Source organism: Gallinula chloropus (genome assembly GCF_964237585.1).
Source record: "Gallinula chloropus genome assembly, chromosome: 17".
Classification (NCBI taxonomy): Eukaryota; Metazoa; Chordata; class Aves; order Gruiformes; family Rallidae; genus Gallinula; species Gallinula chloropus.
In genome coordinates this window covers 10,981,113-11,000,879 of record NC_140102.1, presented here as the reverse complement: position 1 = coordinate 11,000,879, position 19,767 = coordinate 10,981,113, and the positions used below count along the sequence as shown (strand labels likewise).

Genomic DNA, 19,767 nt, shown 5'->3' with positions numbered 1-19,767 from the left:
CACCTTTTTTGGCAACAGACCCATCAGCTGCAAATCTGGATTCTGTGGGAGAAGTGGGTGTTTTGGTATGGTTGAGATCACATAAAGGCCTGAAGTGATTTAAAAGAAATTCCTCCACAAAAGAGAGCAAAACGTTAACTTTAAGTACTGGACTAGCAATTTAATTGAATATTGTAAAAAAAAAAACCTGTAAATGTTTTTGTTATACGCTTGTGTAAAATTTCTTGTCCACGTTGTTTTGCCCTTAACATTTTTCAGTCTGCTGCAGGAATGGGAGGCATTTGTCTCCTGGATATTCACTGGTCCAAGCCTGTTCCAGTGTTACCAAAATATGACCAGTAGAATTTGAGAGCTTTCTTTTGTCCTGAAATGTAAATCATAATGAAATAAATAACAAAGTCTTTTAACATCCTAAATTGCAATCTATAATACTAAGTGCTGTCTAAACTAACAAATTCATTAACAATACTTGCACACTACAAAAGAGGTATGTGAGTTCTTCCTTCTTGTCTTCCGTGTTTGGTATGTTAGACAGCAAGATAACTAATGACTTGAAAGACATTTAATAATTCAGAATGCCACATTGCTGACATGCACATCCTGACTGAGATGAAATAAAGTAGAAATTTTGAAAAAATCCCTTAGGAATGCCTTCCTAACAGCAACGATGGTTAATATTAGCACTGTAACAGTCCCCCACTCCAGTAGTTCCTTTTCCTGCTCATATTACCCATGTATACAAACTACTTTGCAGAAAACACAACTATTTTGTTATACAGGACTAGTGGACCATTTTCTTTATTAAGGAGCACTTACTGTTCAAAGGAATCTGTATGGCCACTAAAACCAGTTTGTTCTTTTAAAACTAGGGCCCTACGTATAGTTAGATTACTCCAACTCCGCCTTCTCGAGCTGGAAAAGAAAGGGAGGAAGGGAAGTGTTGCAAGCCTGTTGCTATGGCCACGTAGCAGCAGGCTGAGCTGTTTGTGTGGCTGGGATCCTGCTGCATCAGCTGCTGCACGGTGAGTCTTCCTTACACTTTGCTACATGTTCTTATTAGAAACATACTTTTGAATGCCAGTAAGAAATCGGTACCCTAATAAGGGTCCCCTCCCCCAGCAACCCACGAGGTTTCATTGCATAACCAAATTGATACGTCTCAAGTGGGATATCTAAATGCATTTGTGATATTCATGTGAACATTATTCTTCTTCCAAGTCAATCTAGTGATTTCATTCTTTCTGAGCTGATCTTGGATGAGAGTTTGATGTTGTGCCAAGAAATGTGGCAGCTTCATCTTTCCACCTTGTTTCCTCTGACCGAAGGAAATCTGGTATTCCATCACATTTATTCATATCATTTCAAACAATGATAAGCATGTTTTTTAAATTAAACACTGCAAAAGCCTTTGAGAGCTAAACTGCAAGTGCTTATGTTAAGAGAACAATTCTCTGCCCTCTGATGAAATTATAGTTGGTGCCTTGTAGTTATAGAAAGCCACTATTTGCTACTACAGCTGTACACACCTGTTACACCGGGGGGGTGTTTTAAGGCAAATGAAGTCAAAGAACTGTCAGAACTACTGAAAGAAAAAAAAGTTGAGTCTGTAAGAACTGTTAATACTTTTAATGACATTTTCCCTGTATCAAGCCAATTCCTGAATACTGTGTCTCTCTTTATGTATTTCCTGTCTCATAGAATTTAACTGAATTTGGAGGATGAAGTCCAACCTAATGCATTTGATTCCACCAGTTAGTAGGGACAGAGTAATCTCCCAGTTTCCCAAGGTAAGCATTCTTTATTCCTCTGGGTACAATATGTAACTTCTGCCACATTGAGCTATCTTTCCCTCGTGCTTATAGTGTTTAATGTACAGTTGGTAGATTCTGCTAAATAAGTTGGTTAAGGATTTTGTCCAAAGGTGAATGTGACCTCATATTCCCATTCATTGCTGATATCTTCAATAAAAAAATCCTTATTTCTTCTTTTAACCTTTACAGAAAGTGACTCTTGCCACAAAAGTGTTATCTTGTAATAGGTATCTTGTTATTTCAGCCAAACATTAATAATTACATGCTAATGTAATTACATGCTTGGTGTTCCTACACCAAGGGGAAATAAGAAGCATGGCTGATATTAAATATGCAAAAAGCCTAATTAGATCTATATGGAGGATTTTGCTGAAGAATTGGAGGCAATTTTAATTTTCTGTTTGTATTACGAATCTGAGTCATACAGTAGATCAAATGTAATAGATGCTGTAGAAGCACAGACAGGAAAGATCATTCATGCCCTTGGAGTTTTGTACTTGAAGTATAATGGAAGAATTGAGGACAGGGAAGGACAAGGAATTACCATTCTGTTTTTTCAGTTGTTGAAAAGATCCCTTTAAGGGTGTTAGAGTTTTTTCCATGCTTGATCTCAGCCACATATTTTGCTTTATCTTTATGAAATCTACCACAGTTACTTTAAGCAAATATGAGTTAAAATAAGTTTTCCTTATTTTTAAGTCATGCCTAATTAAACCTAGTAATAAAGACAGTGGCTCACATGAATAAAAGACTGTATTAATAATGATGTGCTAGTGATATGCTCCCACCTGTGTTTGTCTTGTGTGTCTTACCTTAAATTATCCCAGTAATCTACTTGTTACTGTACAGAATAACAAGAAAATGTATTTGATGCTGAAAGTTTAGCCGGTGTCTGCTGACACCCAGAAAGGTGGTTAAATGATGTCACCGTCCAAACAAGATCTTAAAAATATAAGTGTGGGGAAGCCTTACTGCCTTCTAGCCAAAGCTTTCCCTTTCTTATGCCCAGGGTATCCCTGGGCTTGACAAACTCTGAATTAATCTTCTCATCTGTTTTTTTCCTTGCTGATGTGACTTCTTGCAAAGCAGACATCAGGTAACTTATCCCAGTAGCTGCTTTCTCCTATTTTCAGTGGTACACACCTGAAGCCTGTCTGCAGTTCAAAGAGCATTTCCATGAGCAGGTCAGAACTGCTTGTCAGCAGAGCACTGGAACAAGTGGGTAAGTTAGTATTAAGCCAAGTCTGAAATTAAGTAAGTATTTTAAACTCTTTATAGCCTGCTTCATTCACATGCTTTTCCTCCCTCATTCCTCATCTTTTTTTTTTACTCTGGTATTATTTCAAGGCAGCTAAGCCCATGCATATGACAGTTCTCTGACCTGTTTGACAGTAAATGAATGAAGTATCTCTTTTTCCTGTGAGTGTCAAAGATGCTTTTGCTACTGGCATAAGTAGTGGTGAAAAAATAGGGTCCTTTTTTAGCAATAAATAGTTGTACAGCAACTTTGAACTGAACTCTTAGTTCAAAAGATTAATTGACTGTTCAAAATTACTGTTGAATTTTGCACATGCAAGTCAGCATGGCAACAAATTCTAGAGTAGCTATAAGGAGTAGAGCAGATCTAGCTTTGCTGTATTCTCTCATGTTCCAAGTGAGCAGTTAATATGTGATTTGTGGGGTGCATATAAGCATAGAGTAATTGTAAGTTGCTTGGAATGCATAAGAATCTAGCTTTAGTCTTTTAGAAATGCTCATGCTGAGAAGTTGTCTTAAATGTTTCCTTAAAACTGGAACAAAATTCTGGTAAGTATATGATGTTGAAAAATCTATATAACCTGCTTTATGTCCTTGTAATGTTCTTTAAGTTGTGGTTTCTTTTGTTGGGGATTTTTTCCACATCACCTCTCTCAGGGCTGTTAGTTTTACTGATTTAATTCCTGAAGCAAGGCAAAAAGGCTAAACTGTGTTAGAAATCATCACTATTCAGTTAAAATAAATAGCTGCATGCTTTAGTGATAAATGCTGCTGTGTTGCACTGTGAAGGATCTTTCATAAAGTAGAGCTTCTATGGATAATGGCAATTAGCTCACTATTCTTTCAAATCTGGAGTTGTTGATGATGATGAGACTTATTATGATATCCATCTTTAAGCAAAACTTTTTATTCATTTCACTGGAGAGTCTTTCTAAAAGAAGTTAAAGCCAAAATATTTTTCCCTGAGAGACATCAGAGAGTTTATTGCTTTTTTTGAATATCATTTGCTATCTTAGTTTCATCTAAATTTCTTACAAGAATTTGGATGATTTTGCTTGCAATGCCTGCTTCAGTGAATTGAGGCTTTTTTCCTCTCTGTGACCAAGATCTATTTGAGTTTTTATTTCCAGAGTAAACCAGCTCTCCAGTTCAGTTATCCTGGTAACAGATTATAGCTAAAAAGTTTTACATTTTGGCTTTGAGAAGAAAATTAAGCCACTTTCCTGTCACTGGTCTCTAGATATGATTATTATTAGGTCATTTTTTTTTCTGAGGCAGGGGTAGGAGGGACAAGCAACTGAGTGTTTTGTACAGTAACTGACAGGAATAACCATTATCTTCCTTTTCTGTTATCCCAAGTAGTGGAATATTTCTGTGTGGAAAGGTAGTCTGAGAAATTCAGCAGCTAATGGCTTTATTTAAAAATTCCTTGATATTCCATCAATGTGTTAAATTGTTAAATCTGGGGAGGCTTTTTTCCCCCCAGTATGAATTAATAGAACACACACACCACGAAGTCATCACTTAATGTTGTTGATTTTATTCAGTATTTTCTCAGTAACAGTTGATCAGGCAGAGACAGGTCAGTGGCTTAGGGACCTGTGGCAACCCAATTAGTGTTGAGTGGCACAAAAATACCTTCTTTTTTTCCCCAAATATTAGTCATGCAGTGTACCAGTCAAGAGTTGGACTTTGTAGAATATAGATAACTTGGATTCAGCATCACATGGCAGCCTGATATAACCAGAAATAGCATCAACAGAAGATTAATTCCTTTGTTTAAAAGCCATTCTTTGATACAAAGAATGTTAAACCTCTCAAGCCATTTTTGTAGCCTGTGTGCAGGAGCTGTCAATCCAAGTTTATGTCAACAAATACACTTATGCACCTGTACCTCCTAAAAGACACATTACATTTCAATTCTAAGAATGCAGGCTGAGTCACCTGAAGCCCATCTGCTGTATTCTGTGGGAGGACCCAGAGCAAAGAGGATAATTTGCCTGAAGCCAGCCTCAGATTAATATTGTTCCAGTTAGTCAGAAAATGTATTGGCTCTAACCACGTGGGGTTTTATGTTTCTTTTCTAAGACACAAATTCTGTACTGTTTTGGGTTTTTTTATCAACAATTTCTAGTTTCTGCATTTAGGATTTGATTTGTACTATTAAATTCAATGAGAAACTTGTGATTAATCTTAATTAAAAGGATGCAGATACTCTGGTCTTCTGTGCAAATTGCCAAATGTATATACTTGTAGTCAAAGCAATTTTACTAGAATAGAATTTATGTCCCACTGGATTATATTTAAGAAAAAATAATTGCAGAGTAAGAAATGGACCTTTTCTGCTGTAGAGGTTGGAGGGTTTTTTGGTGACTTTCTTGTTCTTTCTTACAATTTAAGACACTGATCCTGCAGCATTTAGGTAAACTGGAGTCACATGTACTCATCTGACTCACAGATACGTGTGCTCATCACTACAATTTAGGATCTAAAGAAAATTTTCTAGAGTGTGTTGAAAGTTTTACTAAAAACATCTAATGTTTTCTAATATATTTGTAACAGGCTGAAAATATCCAAAGTTGTTGTGGTAGGAGACCTCTATGTTGGGAAAACCAGCCTTATCAACAGGTACAACATATCTCAGCAGATGGCTTGATTCTACTTTCGCAAACAAATCACAGAATCACCAGGTTGGAAAAGACCTTTGAGATTGAGTCCAACTGTATTTGTCCTCTACTAAACCCTATCCCTGACCACCTTGTCCACGCATCTTTTAAATACATCCAGGGATGGTGACTCAGCCCCCTCCTTGGGCAGCCTATTCCAATGCCCAACAACCCTTTCCATTAAGAACTTTTTCCTAATGTCTAAATGTTCCAATGTTTTAATTCCTGTCCATTCAGAGTAGTACTTGATGGTTCTGTTCTTAGATAATTAAAGACAAACCAAATTCTATAGTGTGAGACAGACTTGCTATACCAACACCGGAAGTCATGCTTTGGATCTTCAATTGGTATATGTTATATTCTGAATTGTTTTTATCCAGTCAAATTTGATACAGTGTTTTCTTAAGAAATCAAGTCTGTTTCCACAAGAAATCCAGTCTAAAGGTTAAACAATCAGAAGGTACAAACAAATAGAAAAAAATCTTTCTATTGTCTGAGTCTTGGCATTATGTTTTCTCCTTACTTGTATGGTTGTTCACTGAAACATTTAAGTCATGCTTATGTGGGAACCTGTACTCATTTCTACAGTTGTGTGGCTGTAGAAGCAGCTCAGGTTTTTCCATAGCTTATAAAATAATGGAGATAAAATGCAGAATGCCTTAAAGAATAGTTATTTGACTCTTCACGAGATATTAAAACCAGGCCTTATTTTTCTGTCTAAATCCAGTGAATAGATCACTGAATTTCTGTAGCTTGTATCTATTGTCATACACAGCTTTCTATGTTTGCATTTTATTATCTCTACTACATTTTTAACTAGATATGGTAATTTTTAATTGTATTGATTAATCATTTGGGTCACTATTTATGACATTATTAATGACCCAAAATATATTCCCTTGTAACTAAAACTATAATATATGTTATTCTGATTCTCATCCTGAGAGTTTACTAAACGTGGTTTTGTCGTGGTTTAAACCCAGCCAGCAAATAAGCACCCCAGAGCCTCTCACACCCACCTCAGGTGTGATGGGGAGAGAATTGAAAGAGTACAAGTGAGAAAACTCATGGGCTGAGATAAAGACAACTTAATAAGTGAAGCAAAAGCTACTCCCACCAGAAAAGCAGAACAAGGCACTCATTCACTACTTCCCATCAGGCTGGTGTTCAGCTGTTTCCAGGAAAGCAGGACTCTTGTGCCTAATGGTTACTTAGGAAGCCAAGTTCCATCACTGTGAATGTGTCCCCTCCCTGCTTTCTTCTTCCCACTGCTTTTTATACAGAGTATGGTGTCATATGGTATGGAGTATCCCTTTGGTCATGTGGGGACAGCTGTCCTGGCTGTGTCCTCTCCCAACTGCTTGTGCAGAACATGGGAAGCTGAAAGGTCCTTAATATAGTGTAGCCCTACTTAGCAGCAACTAAAACATCAGTCTTGTTATCAACATGATTCTCATTCTAAATCAAAAACACAGCACTATACCAGCTACTAGGAAGAAAATTAACTCTATTCCAGCTGAAACCAGGACAGTTTTTTAGTTTGTTACGTGGTATCTCCTTTTTAAATTAGTTTCTTGATGGCTTTATATATGCTTCTGCAATGTCTAGCCACTCCACAGTTAATTCCTTTCCTCAATAATATAACTTAGATAGTATTAGTTTTGCAGTTCTTTGTAGCTGGGTGTTACTAGTATTTAGTCCCCCTTTTTTTATTGCAGATTCTGTAAAGATAATTTTGACCGAGACTATAAAGCAACCATTGGAGTGGATTTTGAAATTGAACGTTTTGAAGTAATTGGAATACCATACAATCTCCAGATGTAAGTTGAAACAATGTGCTTAAGTACTGTGCAGAGTAAAATCTCAGCAGAGCTTCTATTACCGCAGGCACTAGTGGAATAAAGATTTTATTTTTTTTAAATAATAAAATTGCACAAAGTGTCATCTGGAAAACAAGTTTTGTATCTGTACTTGCAGTTTTAGTAAAAATTACTGTCTTGGATTTCTCATCCCTAAAAAATGTTCAGTTTTTGTCAGTGAAAATTCATCTTGGATGTTTTGCGCCATTTCAGTGGAGTTCTGACTTTTTTTTTGGTCATATTTCTTGAAAGAGCAGTGAAAGCTTTTGCCACAGCCTCTGCCCAGGTCTACTGTTAGACCATCCTGTCTATTTGATTTTAGTAGGCACAATGAGCACGGAACTTGGCTCTGGGAGTTTTATTCCTGTAACTGGTAAGGTGTCCAATGATTTCAGTATCTGGTAGGGAATAATTAATTTTCCCCAAATCATAGACTTTAATGGGTTTTTTTAGAAAGTGAACCTGAAATCTTTGATTTTCAGCTTTGTTTTTGAGAGTAGTGGACCTTCTCTCACCTGCTTTGCTTCTGCTGAGGTATTTCCAGTGGCTAGCAATGTTGTTCTGCAGAGGGCATTATTGAATCACCTATTCTGTAGTACAACCTAGAGCAGAAATAAGATGATTTGCATGAGGTATTTTAGTACGTGAATCTTAACAAAGCCTTTCCACTCGGGAACAGTTTTTTGTGAGATGTCATTGATGTAAAGAGATGGTTAGTGGGATGTACTGAAAAACACTTGGAAATCCTCTTCCCACTGATTTTAGTGCCATTGTGGTTTGGACAGTTCTGCTGGGCACCGTCCTTTGGAATTCAAGTTCCTTGAATAATTGTAGCCTGATGTATCTGTATTTTGCCAGCTGAAGCAATAAGGTTCCTGAGCTACTAAACATCAGGCTGCATTACTTGCTGAATCTCCAGGGGCTGGGTAGAACATTTCAACACAATAAGCACTAGTGCCCCCTCTTGCTGAGAGGTTTCCATACAAGATAAACTTGCAAATGTCTGTGACTGCCATAACAAAGCCCCCAACCTCTGTAGTGCTGGCAGTAGCGATATCTAGCAATTGCAACATTCTTCTATATGCTAATGTAGGATTTAGCTAGTATTAGCACAGAAAACTCTCAAAATTAGCTTGCCCTAGAAATACAAGCAAATGGCATAGATGAGGAAAACTGTGTTTAAAAAAGGGGTATTACCATGCAGAAGAGATGCATGTTTGAATTGTCTCAAAAATAACCAGTATTTAAAAAACAAACGATAAAAGCAGAGTTCAAATGTCTTCATTAAATAATAGAGCTTTACTGTATTTCTCTCAGTAGTTAATGAATAACATGCTCCAGATGGTAGCACTTCTTTGGTATCACATTCTTCTCCAACTTGTACCAGTCTGCTGCTTCATTAGCATGTTTACTTAGGTTGCACTGGGTTTCATTAACCTGAAATTTCTTTCCCCCCCTCCCCATTGCACAGATGGGACACAGCAGGTCAGGAAAAGTTCAAGTGCATTGCATCTGCTTACTACCGAGGAGCAGAGGGTGAGAACAATATTAATTTGATCCTAACAGTGACAGAAGGTTGTACTTCATAGGGAAGCATACATATGTGCACAACATGCGTGTGTTGTGTGGTCTTCCTTGAAAGGTACCTGTAGGCAGAGCATGGTGGGATGGATTGTCCAGTATTGGAGACAATGTACTAAAGTTCATGAATTGATACTTTGTCACACCTGCAAGTCTGAATGTTCTGACAGTGCAGTGATAAAAATTGGTGCTTGTCTCTAGGGGGAGAAGAATTTGGGTTTGGGTAAGATTATTGCTGAAGTTAGAAGGGAAGACTTCTTGCATTCCTTTTGGTAAAGACAATTTCTGCAGGAATTGAAATGGTTGCAAGATAAAAGGAGTAATAGTGCTATAGACTGCAGACTATGGACAAATAGTCAATAAGGTAGAAGACAGGATTTCAGGCTAACTGGGTGCTGGAGAAGGGAGGGGAATGAGCAAATGGTTAGTCTTCCATCTCCTTTGTTGAATCTGCTCTTGCACTTTATACGTAAGCATTCTGTCTGTTTAACAAAATGGGTTGGAGAGACCTCTTATACACTTTCTAACTTTTTTCTGTTCTTGACTTTTATTGCAGTTATAATAACAGTGTTTGATCTGGCTGATATCCAGACTTTAGATCACACCAAGTAAGTGTCCGTATTTTTGGCTTATCCCTTAAAGCTTTTACAGCTGGTTTACTTGCCTTGGATGGCTGTGTTGCTGAGAACTTGCTGGATTGTGAGTGTGTTTTCTATTGGGCTAAGAAATGAAGAATGACAGTTGCTTTTTGGATTGTGTAGGGTGGGATTTTTCTTTTAAAAATGCAAATATAAATGCAAACTACTTACCCATAACTTCACTTGTACTCGGTGGATAGGAAAAGGCACTTCATTAAGAGCTTTATCCTTCCAAAACTAGACATGCAAGAAGAGGTGAAGTGCACTCCCAAAATGTGTTGATTGTTTTTTTCCCCTCCATTAGCTATAAACAGGTTGGCATCTAATGTAAATAGTGAAATCGATGAGATGCATGTCATGCATAATGTCTTAAGAGCCTCTCGTTTTTTAGGTAAACTGCTAGCCTGAAATGACTTACTTTCTCTAGTTTCTGTACTGATTCTGTTGAGAAAGAAGCTGTCAAAAAGAGAAGAGAGAAAAACCTGCAAATATATGTAGATACAGCTAAATTTACTGGTTCGGGTACTTGTAATGGTTTGGTTACAACAGCATGCTAATTTTTATGAGTAAACTTGTTTTGCTCTTAGTGCAGGCTGCAAAACCCTACGTGGATCTATGATCCACATTGTTGTCACCAGCTCAGAGTGTATGTATCTCTAACACACTGTTGTGACTGTAATGCAGGTACATGTTTCCTTACAACCTGTACTCTGTCTTATTTCAACGTGGATTAGACTATTTCCTTAGACTACTGCTGTGGTACTTAGCTCATTTACATAGGACTTTGTAAAATAATATATATATTAGTGTCTCTGCTTGGCTGAAAATAATTGAAGCCTGTGAACCTCCTTTCCCACACACTCCTTTCCCTCCTTGACTTGTGTTAGATGACTCAAGAGGAACTTGATTGCCAGAGTAACAAAAATATAAAAGCTTATGAGACAAGAATCACGCAGCCTTCCTAGGGAGCTGTTTTGTAATGCTGAATAGATTATTTCACTCATCTTTATTCCCATTTGTATCTAAATCTGCTATGTTGTTCATATATTTTTTTCTGCTTCTTGTTTTCTTATTCCTTATCTTGATAAAAACTTTGCACCCTCCTTTATAGCGATAAATATCCTCTCTGTGTGCTAAAATCACTGTTGAATTTGTACTCAACAGTGGGCATGTTTGAACTTTCCATTAGTGGAAAGCATTTATTCAAAGCAGTTGGAATAAATCCTGCTCTCTTTCTGCCTAGAAAAAAGGCTTTTGATACTCTCACATAAGTTCATCCTTTCACTTTTCTGGTGACCCTATTATCTGTCACTTTCTCCTATATTTCTTAGTCCCTCTGGCTGATTCTCTCATTTGTCTTTTGTATTTCAGACAGTGGCTAGAAGATGCATTGAGGGAGAATGAGCCAGATTCCAGCTTCATTTTTCTAGTTGGAACAAAAAAAGACTTGGTGGTAAGTAAATTGAATACAGATAAGGAAATTAGTTTTGCCCTAGTCCCTCAAGTTATTTCCCTTGCAAGTTGTACACAATGTTGTTGAGGAAAAAGACCTTGAGGGGAAAAAACTAAACAGAAGGAAAGGAGATCACAGGTAAATAGAACAGCACACATAGAACCAATTTAAGAAGATGCTTTCTGAAAAAAAAAAGAATGGGCAGTTAGTAAAATATCCCTACTTCCATTCTTTGCATGACATTTTTCAAGCAAATACAAACAGCTGAAAAGGCAGAAAAAAACCCAGTGGATCTAATGATCTCGAAGGCTTTGTTGTTGTTTTGTGTTTTTTAGGTGCAGTGTATTCATTCTTCAGGATCAGGGAAGAATTCTTTCTTAATTAAATGTGACATAATTTTCAGAAGAACAGGATACAATGTGTATCGTTCTGAGTCATGTGTTAATCTTTCTCTAGCCATCACTCCTTAAAGATTTCAATACAGACTTGCTGCTTCTGCTGTTTAGTTGTTGGGCTGGTGGGTTCTTGGTGTTTTTTTAAAATTTATTTTCCACTCCCTCCCTCAGCTGCCAAAGTATCACTTATGCAGTTTGTTTCTTACCATTCACTGAAAGTAAGTCCCAGAAAAGTGCATGTCTGTCAGTTTTTCTGGTACTTTGTGTAGCTTTTGCTGTTTTTTCTGAGTAACAGTAAAAGCTAAATGTGTCAGACCTCTGAGGACACAGATCTGAAGTCTTAGCTAGAATTCCTTACTGTGAATTAGTTTCTGTTCTTACCTTCAACTGAAAGGCAGACAAGATTAAAGCAAAAGATTGTGAGTTCCAGGTATCACTTCAATATGAAACCAGTGTCTTCCCAGCTGGATTGACTCCTGATGTCACATCATCCTTTCCACATTTTTAGGTTTCTTTTCTATTGTGCAGGGGTTCCTCACTGAAAGGCAATGCACAGAAAACTGTACAAAGATGACTGGTATAATTCATCACAAATGGGCTAGAAATGGAAAGCAAATAGCAACATATGGATGTGATTGATCACAGAGAACAAATGAGAGGGGAAAAGACCTGAAAATTAAGTTCAAGAAAGCAAAATCCATTGAAGTGGCAAGAAACTTCAGTTTTAAGAAAAGATAAGAAAGAGCAAAGAGTAAAAAGGGGTGAAGGCCATTGTGTTACAGCATAGTAAAATAGGTGGAGTGGAAAAAAGGATCTGACATAAAGAGAAGGTTGAACCCAAAGAATCAGGGTCATTAGTAGGTCCTTCAGTTTTTCTGCTGAGAATGCTTAGATGACAAGAATTTACACTGGGCTGTTGTCTTTATAGCTCCAATACCAGCTATACAGTTAGATACAGTGGTCACCCATGTTAACTATTGTTTTGTTTCAGTGCTGTGGCAGGTGACTAGAGACTTGCATTTGAAAGCAGTATTTAGTACTTGAATGTTCTTGTGATCATGTCTGATTGCAAGAGTTCTAAGGCAAGGCCAGAAAGGCTACTGTGGAAACCCTAATCATCTCAGTATAGGTGCTAGCAGTACCTCTATGTTATTACCAGCCCAGCTGTATTTCTTATATTAAAATTATTCCATGTTATTTACACAGTCAGATGCTGTGTGTGAAAGGACAGAGCAAGATGCCATCCGCTTTGCCAATGAGATGCAGGCAGAATACTGGTCGGTTTCAGCCAAAACAGGTGAGTTACTGTAAAGGATGTGAAAATAGCATAACAAAGGCTTATGTTAAAGTGGGAGGAAGTTAAAGTTCTTTATGCCCCTATTCCCATGCAGGTGTGAGGGTTTTTTCCCCTTTTGTTCTTGCATTTTTGTTGCTATTGGAAACTTCAGGATTAGAAATAGTTGATTTTATTTCAGCAGTTGTATGTGTGATTGCACTGTCATGTTTACAGAAAGGAATACTTGAGCTGCTGTGAGATGTCTAAGCATGTTTAATTCATAGGTAGTTACATAAATACACATGTGCACTGCTATTCAGCATTAGCAATGAAAAAAGATTATGCCACAAACTGAATTCTCTCTGCTAATGACTTAAAATAAAAGTTCAGTACAGGGTACAGTATTCCCAAGTAAGAAAATGAGAAATTCTCTCTGTATTGGTCAGAATGGAGGACAGATTATCAGAGAGGCCTTTTCTGTCCCACTATTGAGCAGTGACAGATCAGATGTGCTTTTTATGCTTGTTCCTGTGTTGCTGCACAGTTGTAAAAACACAGAATTTGTCCTGTTTCCTAGGGGAAAATGTCAGAGAGTTCTTTTTCCGAGTTGCTGCCTTGGCCTTTGAACAGTCCATGATAAAGGAGCTGGAGAAAGCTGCTGGGAATGTGGCCCAAATTGGGACAGGAAACCTCATCAGTATGTTAAGTTTTGCTTTTGGTGTGCATTTTCCTTGTTTGCAGTCTGAAGGACTGGGGAGGTTTTTCAAGCATTAAAGCCTGTTTCAAACACCTACAGGCATATTCGTGTCAGTGTCTACCTGAGTTCTAGCACACAGGAGTGAATGGGGCTGCATTCAGCTTTTGTTTGCCCTTAGTATTGGGTGGTATCATTTATGTGAATTAATTTTACAACTTTTTTTTTCCTACAGAACTGGAAAAGAACACGATGGAGATCCCAGAAGGAAACACTCAAGTCAGCCTGAATTGCTGCTAACTGTCAGCTGTTTCTGTGAGCACCATGGTTCTTTGTAGAACAGCACAGAGCACCTGGATCAATGAAAGTTCTCAAACCAGAGTTGGGAAGTTGTGTTTTTGGAAATGAGGGAGGACAAACTTTCTTGAAGTTCCCTTGCTGCTGCAGGCTCACTTGTGCAGGGTGATACAACTGTTACGTAAACCTTTCTCTCTCTGGTGGAGACATGAGATCTTTGTCTTAATGTGAGAAGACATTGCCAGTGCCATGTGCTCACCTGTCTGCCAGAAACACTTGTAGTCAAAAGTTATATAACTCTAGCATGTTGTTCTTCGATAATGCTCTACAGGGCTTAAATAGTGAAGTCACATCAGAGTAGAAAAGAAATGTCAGTTGAGAATAGAGGGTCCCATCCATATGCTTTTGCCTCACAGTATAAAGTAACTCTGACTTGCTTTTAAGCATTCCAAATATTTTAAACTGTTCCAAAATAAATCTTTTCACATAATGGGTGTAGCAGTACGTTTTGAAAACCTTCCCAGATAAGAATGCTATTCTTTTCCACTCTCTTAACTAAGAAAGAATGGTCACGTGAGTGTATGACATGGAAAAACTACATTTCATGTATTCTGCCTTCCAAAGAGGATGCAAAAGCCTTCTCTGGATTAATCTCCATGAATACTGTCTACATTCCAGTTCTACTTCGTTGCTAAGAGGGACAACATTTTTATTTTATTCTGACAGGGTTTTTTTTTGTTTGTAGTAATGCAACATGATTCTGGGACCATACAGAGTCTCAGTCATGAATTTATCCATCCCTATCAGTGGTAGGAACTCTGAGCTGGTACGGTTAGATTTGGTATTGGTGCTAAACTCCTAGTCACACTGTCTGCTTTTCCTGGACAAGATAATTCAATTACTAGATGCTGGGAACAATTTGCTCCACTTCTTAACAGAAGCAGTAATAATAGAGAAATAATACTGCCATTGTGTGAAAAGGCTTGCAAGTGTTCGTGGATTTAGAGACATGGGAAAAGATGGAATCCTCCAAAGTGGAAACATGCTTGTTAAGCCCTAACGTGCTTACAGTAGAACCTCTTTTCTGGACACGTTGCTGTGACTTGGTGTGCTGTGTGGATCAAAAATGCCATTGCCATGGCTTTGCCTTTTCACATACATCTTGACATAGTCTTGTGCAACTAGTTCTTTAGAAACTGCAACCGTTGTTTAATGGGAGATATTAGCTGTGAGTACCACTGAATTTCATCACAGTAACACAGCTTTGCAATGCTGTTCTGCTCTTTGGACAATGACTGAGCCCAATTAAAGTATTTTAGATTCTCTGCTGTTCCCCAACCTGTTTCGTAAGAAATAAGAAGTGGAGAGAAGATGATGTACACATTATTTTTATTACTTCTGTTTTCTTATGATGGAAGTTAGAGCAGCTTTGTGGAATATGATGAATAGAGGAAGGGGTTTGGAGCTCTGTGAACCTTGGGGTCACTTCCAACCCATGCCTTTCTATGATTCTATGACCTAGGAACTCTGTGTCTTTTTTTTTTTTCAATCAGGCAATCTTCACTTTGGCAATTGTGCCACTTGTGTTGGCAAAGATGCAAATGTAGCATTTGGTGGAGAAAATGAGTGTGTGTGGGTATGTAAGGAGCTATTTATCCAAATGTGTAATATTTTGACCTTATAATGTTCTGTGTATTTGTTCATCTCCCAAATCTGTTTCACAAGGATGACGAATGTGCACTCTGCTTGTATCACGTGCTGCACTGAGTAGGCAGCATAGTCATGGTCCCTCGTGTTTACTGAGCTTGAATGGGAGTAGAAAGGATGGTTCACTACTGCAGCAAATCATGTTGTCTAGGCTAGGTGCTAGGTTTCAGTGCAGGCATGTTGGTCTTTATAGCTGCAAACTGACTCAGTAACAAATCTAAGAAAAGATCAGGATTATCTCCCTAAGTGTTTCTTTCATTGCTGAGCTCAATTATTGTGCACAAACAGAGATGCCACCGTGTTGCTCGGAAAATCAACTGGGACAGGTTTTTTTTCTAGTGGTTGCTTGATGTCATTACTGGTTCATATCTTGTCAAACTCCAAAAACTTCATATACAAACAAAAACCTGTCAGTCATTAACCATCTCTTGACAATGGTCTGACTCCACCTGTTCTATGATGGATGGTTTGAGAATTTTTTTTTTTCTGGTGAGGGATTTGGGGTTGTGTTTTGGTGTGTTAATTTGGGGTGGTGGTGGTGTTTTTAGCCCCACTGAGTCTTGCTCTGCAAGGAGCTCAGTATTAATAATAATCTGAAAAGAATCTTGGATCATGTTGCAAATGATGAATTGCTTGGGAAAGCACAAAGGGAACTAATAGTGGAAAGAATTTTCAAGTTCTTAAATGTTTCTTTCTGGTCTATGTTTTACCTGTGCACGCAAAATCCTTAATTTCCATGATATTAAGGTATTGAAGAAGCTGTAACACTGTGGAAAACAGTGTCAGGATAACTGCATTAACTCTAAACACAGGTAGGCTAAAGTTGTGGGTTTTGTTCTGGATCGAGTCCTCGTGGTGATCGTGGCAACAGTTGCAGTGCCAGCTTCCTTGTGGATTTGCAGCTGAAAAATTGGAAAAGTGAAATAGAGAGGCAGTCTGAAGCAAAGTTAAAGAGCAACTGTAATAATCAATTTCCCCAACTAAGTACTGATGCTATGCTTTCCTTGTCTTTGTAAGTAGAGCTATTTGTTAATGAATTCTTGTTTAAACGCGTATTCATATCTATGAGCAAAACAACTGGTAATGGATCAAAAGCTGTTTAAGAAACAGTCATCAGACAAGCAAAGCTAAGGCTCTTATAGTAAGAAATTTCCTTTTAATTTTTAATGATGATGTTTCTGTCTTTTGATTGATTATTTGACACTTACTTATATTTTAATAGGTCAAATGATGCAGATCTTTTTGACTCCTGTTGGTTTCCAGCTCAGGGTCGTCTCATTGTGGTACAACTGGATTCCATTCTTCGTTAATATATCTATCCCCCTCTGTGCCTTTTCAGGTTTTCATCAATAGTTAGAGGTCATTCTAGGGAGTATAATACACACACTGATGCATGAATGCTGCAAGCTCCTCTCTGCATCACATCATCTGAGCATGTGAGTTAAAATGAAGTCTTGGGCAAGTTGAAGTTGTACCAGAATCTGCACTTTGTAGTGGAGGTGGTTAATCAGTTTACTCTGTTTTTTTGGTCAGAAGGTTGTTCTCATGTTTAGAGAACAGCAGTTTCTTGCTTCTAAGAAAGGGAGTTCCCATTTTTATGGATTTATAGAATGATTTAGACTGGATGAGTTTTCTCAACACTTACTGGCCTTGACAAACTCTACCACAGAGTACTGCTTTGTGCTACAAAAATATGGTTCCTTAGTTTCCTCCATATCTGAAATCCTGTTTTATTTCTCTTTAAAAAGGCTCTCGTTATGCGCTACCATTTTTTTTTCTCAGAAAAGCTCTGATTCTCATGTGGGATCATGCAGAAGAAACCATTCAGAACTGACGGCTCGAGTTGTAAGCCTAAACCGACTGGCTCCGCTTTCCCAGAAGAGGGAGCTCTATGGTCACATAGTACTGGTTCTATTTCGACTGAGACGGGCTTGGCGATCTCCTCCAGGCCAGCAGAGGGTACGTGCTGGACAGTATGTAGTTGAGTCTCTTGATGACAGGATTCTCAGTCTCGCATCACAGAATGTGTCTGCCAACATAGCTGTAACGAAACGTCGTGTCCTATTGAAATAACACGCTGCTGAATGCGCAAAGTATCAACAAGAATTCAGAGATCCCTTCAGTTCCCACTGGAATTTCTGATGTTGTAGTACCTCAGTAGACAAAGAGGGTGCAGGTGTTTAATAGCATTATTATTTACTAAGAGCTAGAGTGCAGAGGTCAGAAAAATGAACCCAAACAAAAAAACCCACCTCTAGATGTAAAAAACCTGTAACTAACAGTTCATTAGAAGCGATGTATGAATTTGGAACCCTTTCCCTGTGATGTAAAGTACCTGTCATTATAACCATGCCAGTACAGTCTTAAACTTCATATTACTATAAATACTTTGTGAATCAGAATTTTGTTTGAACTGGCACTGAGGCAAACAGCTTGTGAACAGAGTCAGTGCTAAAAAGACTTTTTACTTACCTGAAAGATGAAGATTCCTTGAAAGATTTAGAGGTATTTGCTAAACATACAGATTTTGTTATGATTTACACTGTAATCTATTTTCCATATAGGTCAGCTAATGCATGTTTTGCATTAAAAGCTGAGGAAACAAGTACAGGAAAAGAGGTTAAAGCCAGGAAACAAAAACCAAGAGGGATGAACTATGCAAAACTGAGTACACGATTAGCCACTTGTGAGATGTCTGAAAATAGCCAAAAGCATTTTGTTTGGCATATAAGAAAGCATGAAGAGAAAGGCTATAATGAATTATGAGACATTACCTATTTCAAAGGTAAGAGAGCTATTCCTGTGGACTTGTGTTCTTAATTCTTAGTACTTGTTGGGGCTATGTTCCACTTTCTTTTCTAATAACATAAACCAGAAAAGCTACCTCATCACAGACATGAAAGAACCAGGTTTGTGGGGCATATGAGGGGTATGTACTTCACTTTTTGTATTATCTAAGCAGGCCTTATGGAAAGTCAGGTGTTACTCTTACCATTTCTTCCAGAGGTTCAGTTAGTGTAGGGAAAGGATTAAACAGATCATGTACTGTGATTTCAGAAGGAAAGGATACAGGGCTTAAACAGATCATGCACTGTGATTTCAGGAGGAGTAACTTGTCAGCCAGACTTTTGTTCAAATTATTTGCCACCCAGAGCAGTGACATGGCACTGAGTTACTTGGGCTAGGATAGTATACAGGACAAAAGCGAGACTAGTGCCTGAACAAAGCAGCTTTTATTGTTAACATCACAGTGATTCTGGGGTCCCAGTTGCCCATCTCGGGAAATCCAGCTTGTCATTTATTGGCAAGGAAGGAAGGATTGAATGAATGACAAGCCTACTGCTAAGCAGCACTTACATTAGTGGGGGAAAACATGACCTTTGAAGGTGAGCTGCATCAGTGCCTCAGGGGAGAGGATTGCTGTGAACAGAAGAGAGAGTACAGAGACGTGCTGATGTTTATACATAATATATGAGGGCGTGGATGTATGGACAAGAATGGATACCTCCGTGTGCACACAGGGATGTGTGTGTGATACGTTCTTGCCCAGTCTTTTAGGTACAGTCGTGTCTGTGTGTGGCGATGTCCAGGCCTGTGCCTGCACGCCAATGTGTAGATCTCTGCCTTTGTCTCACCGGCAGCCGAGGGGAAGGGCGCAGGACCGAGCCCCCCCTTCCCTCCAAGCCCCGCGGGTCCCGCGGCCGCCCGCAGCCGGCCCGGGCTGCCCCTTTAAGAGGCCCCAGCGCCGTGTCAATCGCTGCGCCTGGCTCCTTCCCTCTCCTCCCCTTCCGCAGCGCTGCGATTTGGGGCGCCGCCGCCAGAGCCGGGCCGCGCGATGGGCAGCCGCGGGCAGCCGCTGCCGCGCCGAGGGGGCTCCCGCGGGGGCGCGGGGCGCCGGGGCACCGAGGGGTAGCGGCAGAGGCTGAGCTCGCCGCGGGACGCGCCGCCGCCTCGCCGCTCTGCGCGGAGGCTCCGGAGAGCGTGTGCGCCCGGAGGACAGCACAATAGTCGGGAGGAGGAGACAGGGAAAGGGGCAGGGGGAGAGGAGGAGAGAGAAAGAGAAAGCACAACACGGGGGCTGGCGAGGGGAGGACGGAGCCGAGGACTCGGGAGCGTGGCTGCGCTGAGGACCG

General features: G+C 39.1%; 1 protein-coding gene across 1 annotated transcript; it reads left to right on the top strand.

Annotated features, from left to right (window-relative positions):
• Positions 1-1,688: 1,688 nt before the first annotated feature.
• Positions 1,689-13,930, top strand: RAB36 (RAB36, member RAS oncogene family; the record flags this gene model as incomplete). The annotated part of the gene is made up of 10 exons (XM_084272124.1): positions 1,689-1,787; positions 2,945-3,033; positions 5,631-5,696; positions 7,453-7,554; positions 9,065-9,129; positions 9,731-9,782; positions 11,184-11,265; positions 12,867-12,957; positions 13,514-13,633; positions 13,866-13,930. The coding sequence occupies exons 1-10, from the start codon at positions 1,719-1,721 to the stop codon at positions 13,928-13,930; spliced, it is 801 nt and encodes a 266-aa protein (XP_084128250.1). The 5' UTR covers positions 1,689-1,718.
• Positions 13,931-19,767: the final 5,837 nt, after the last annotated feature.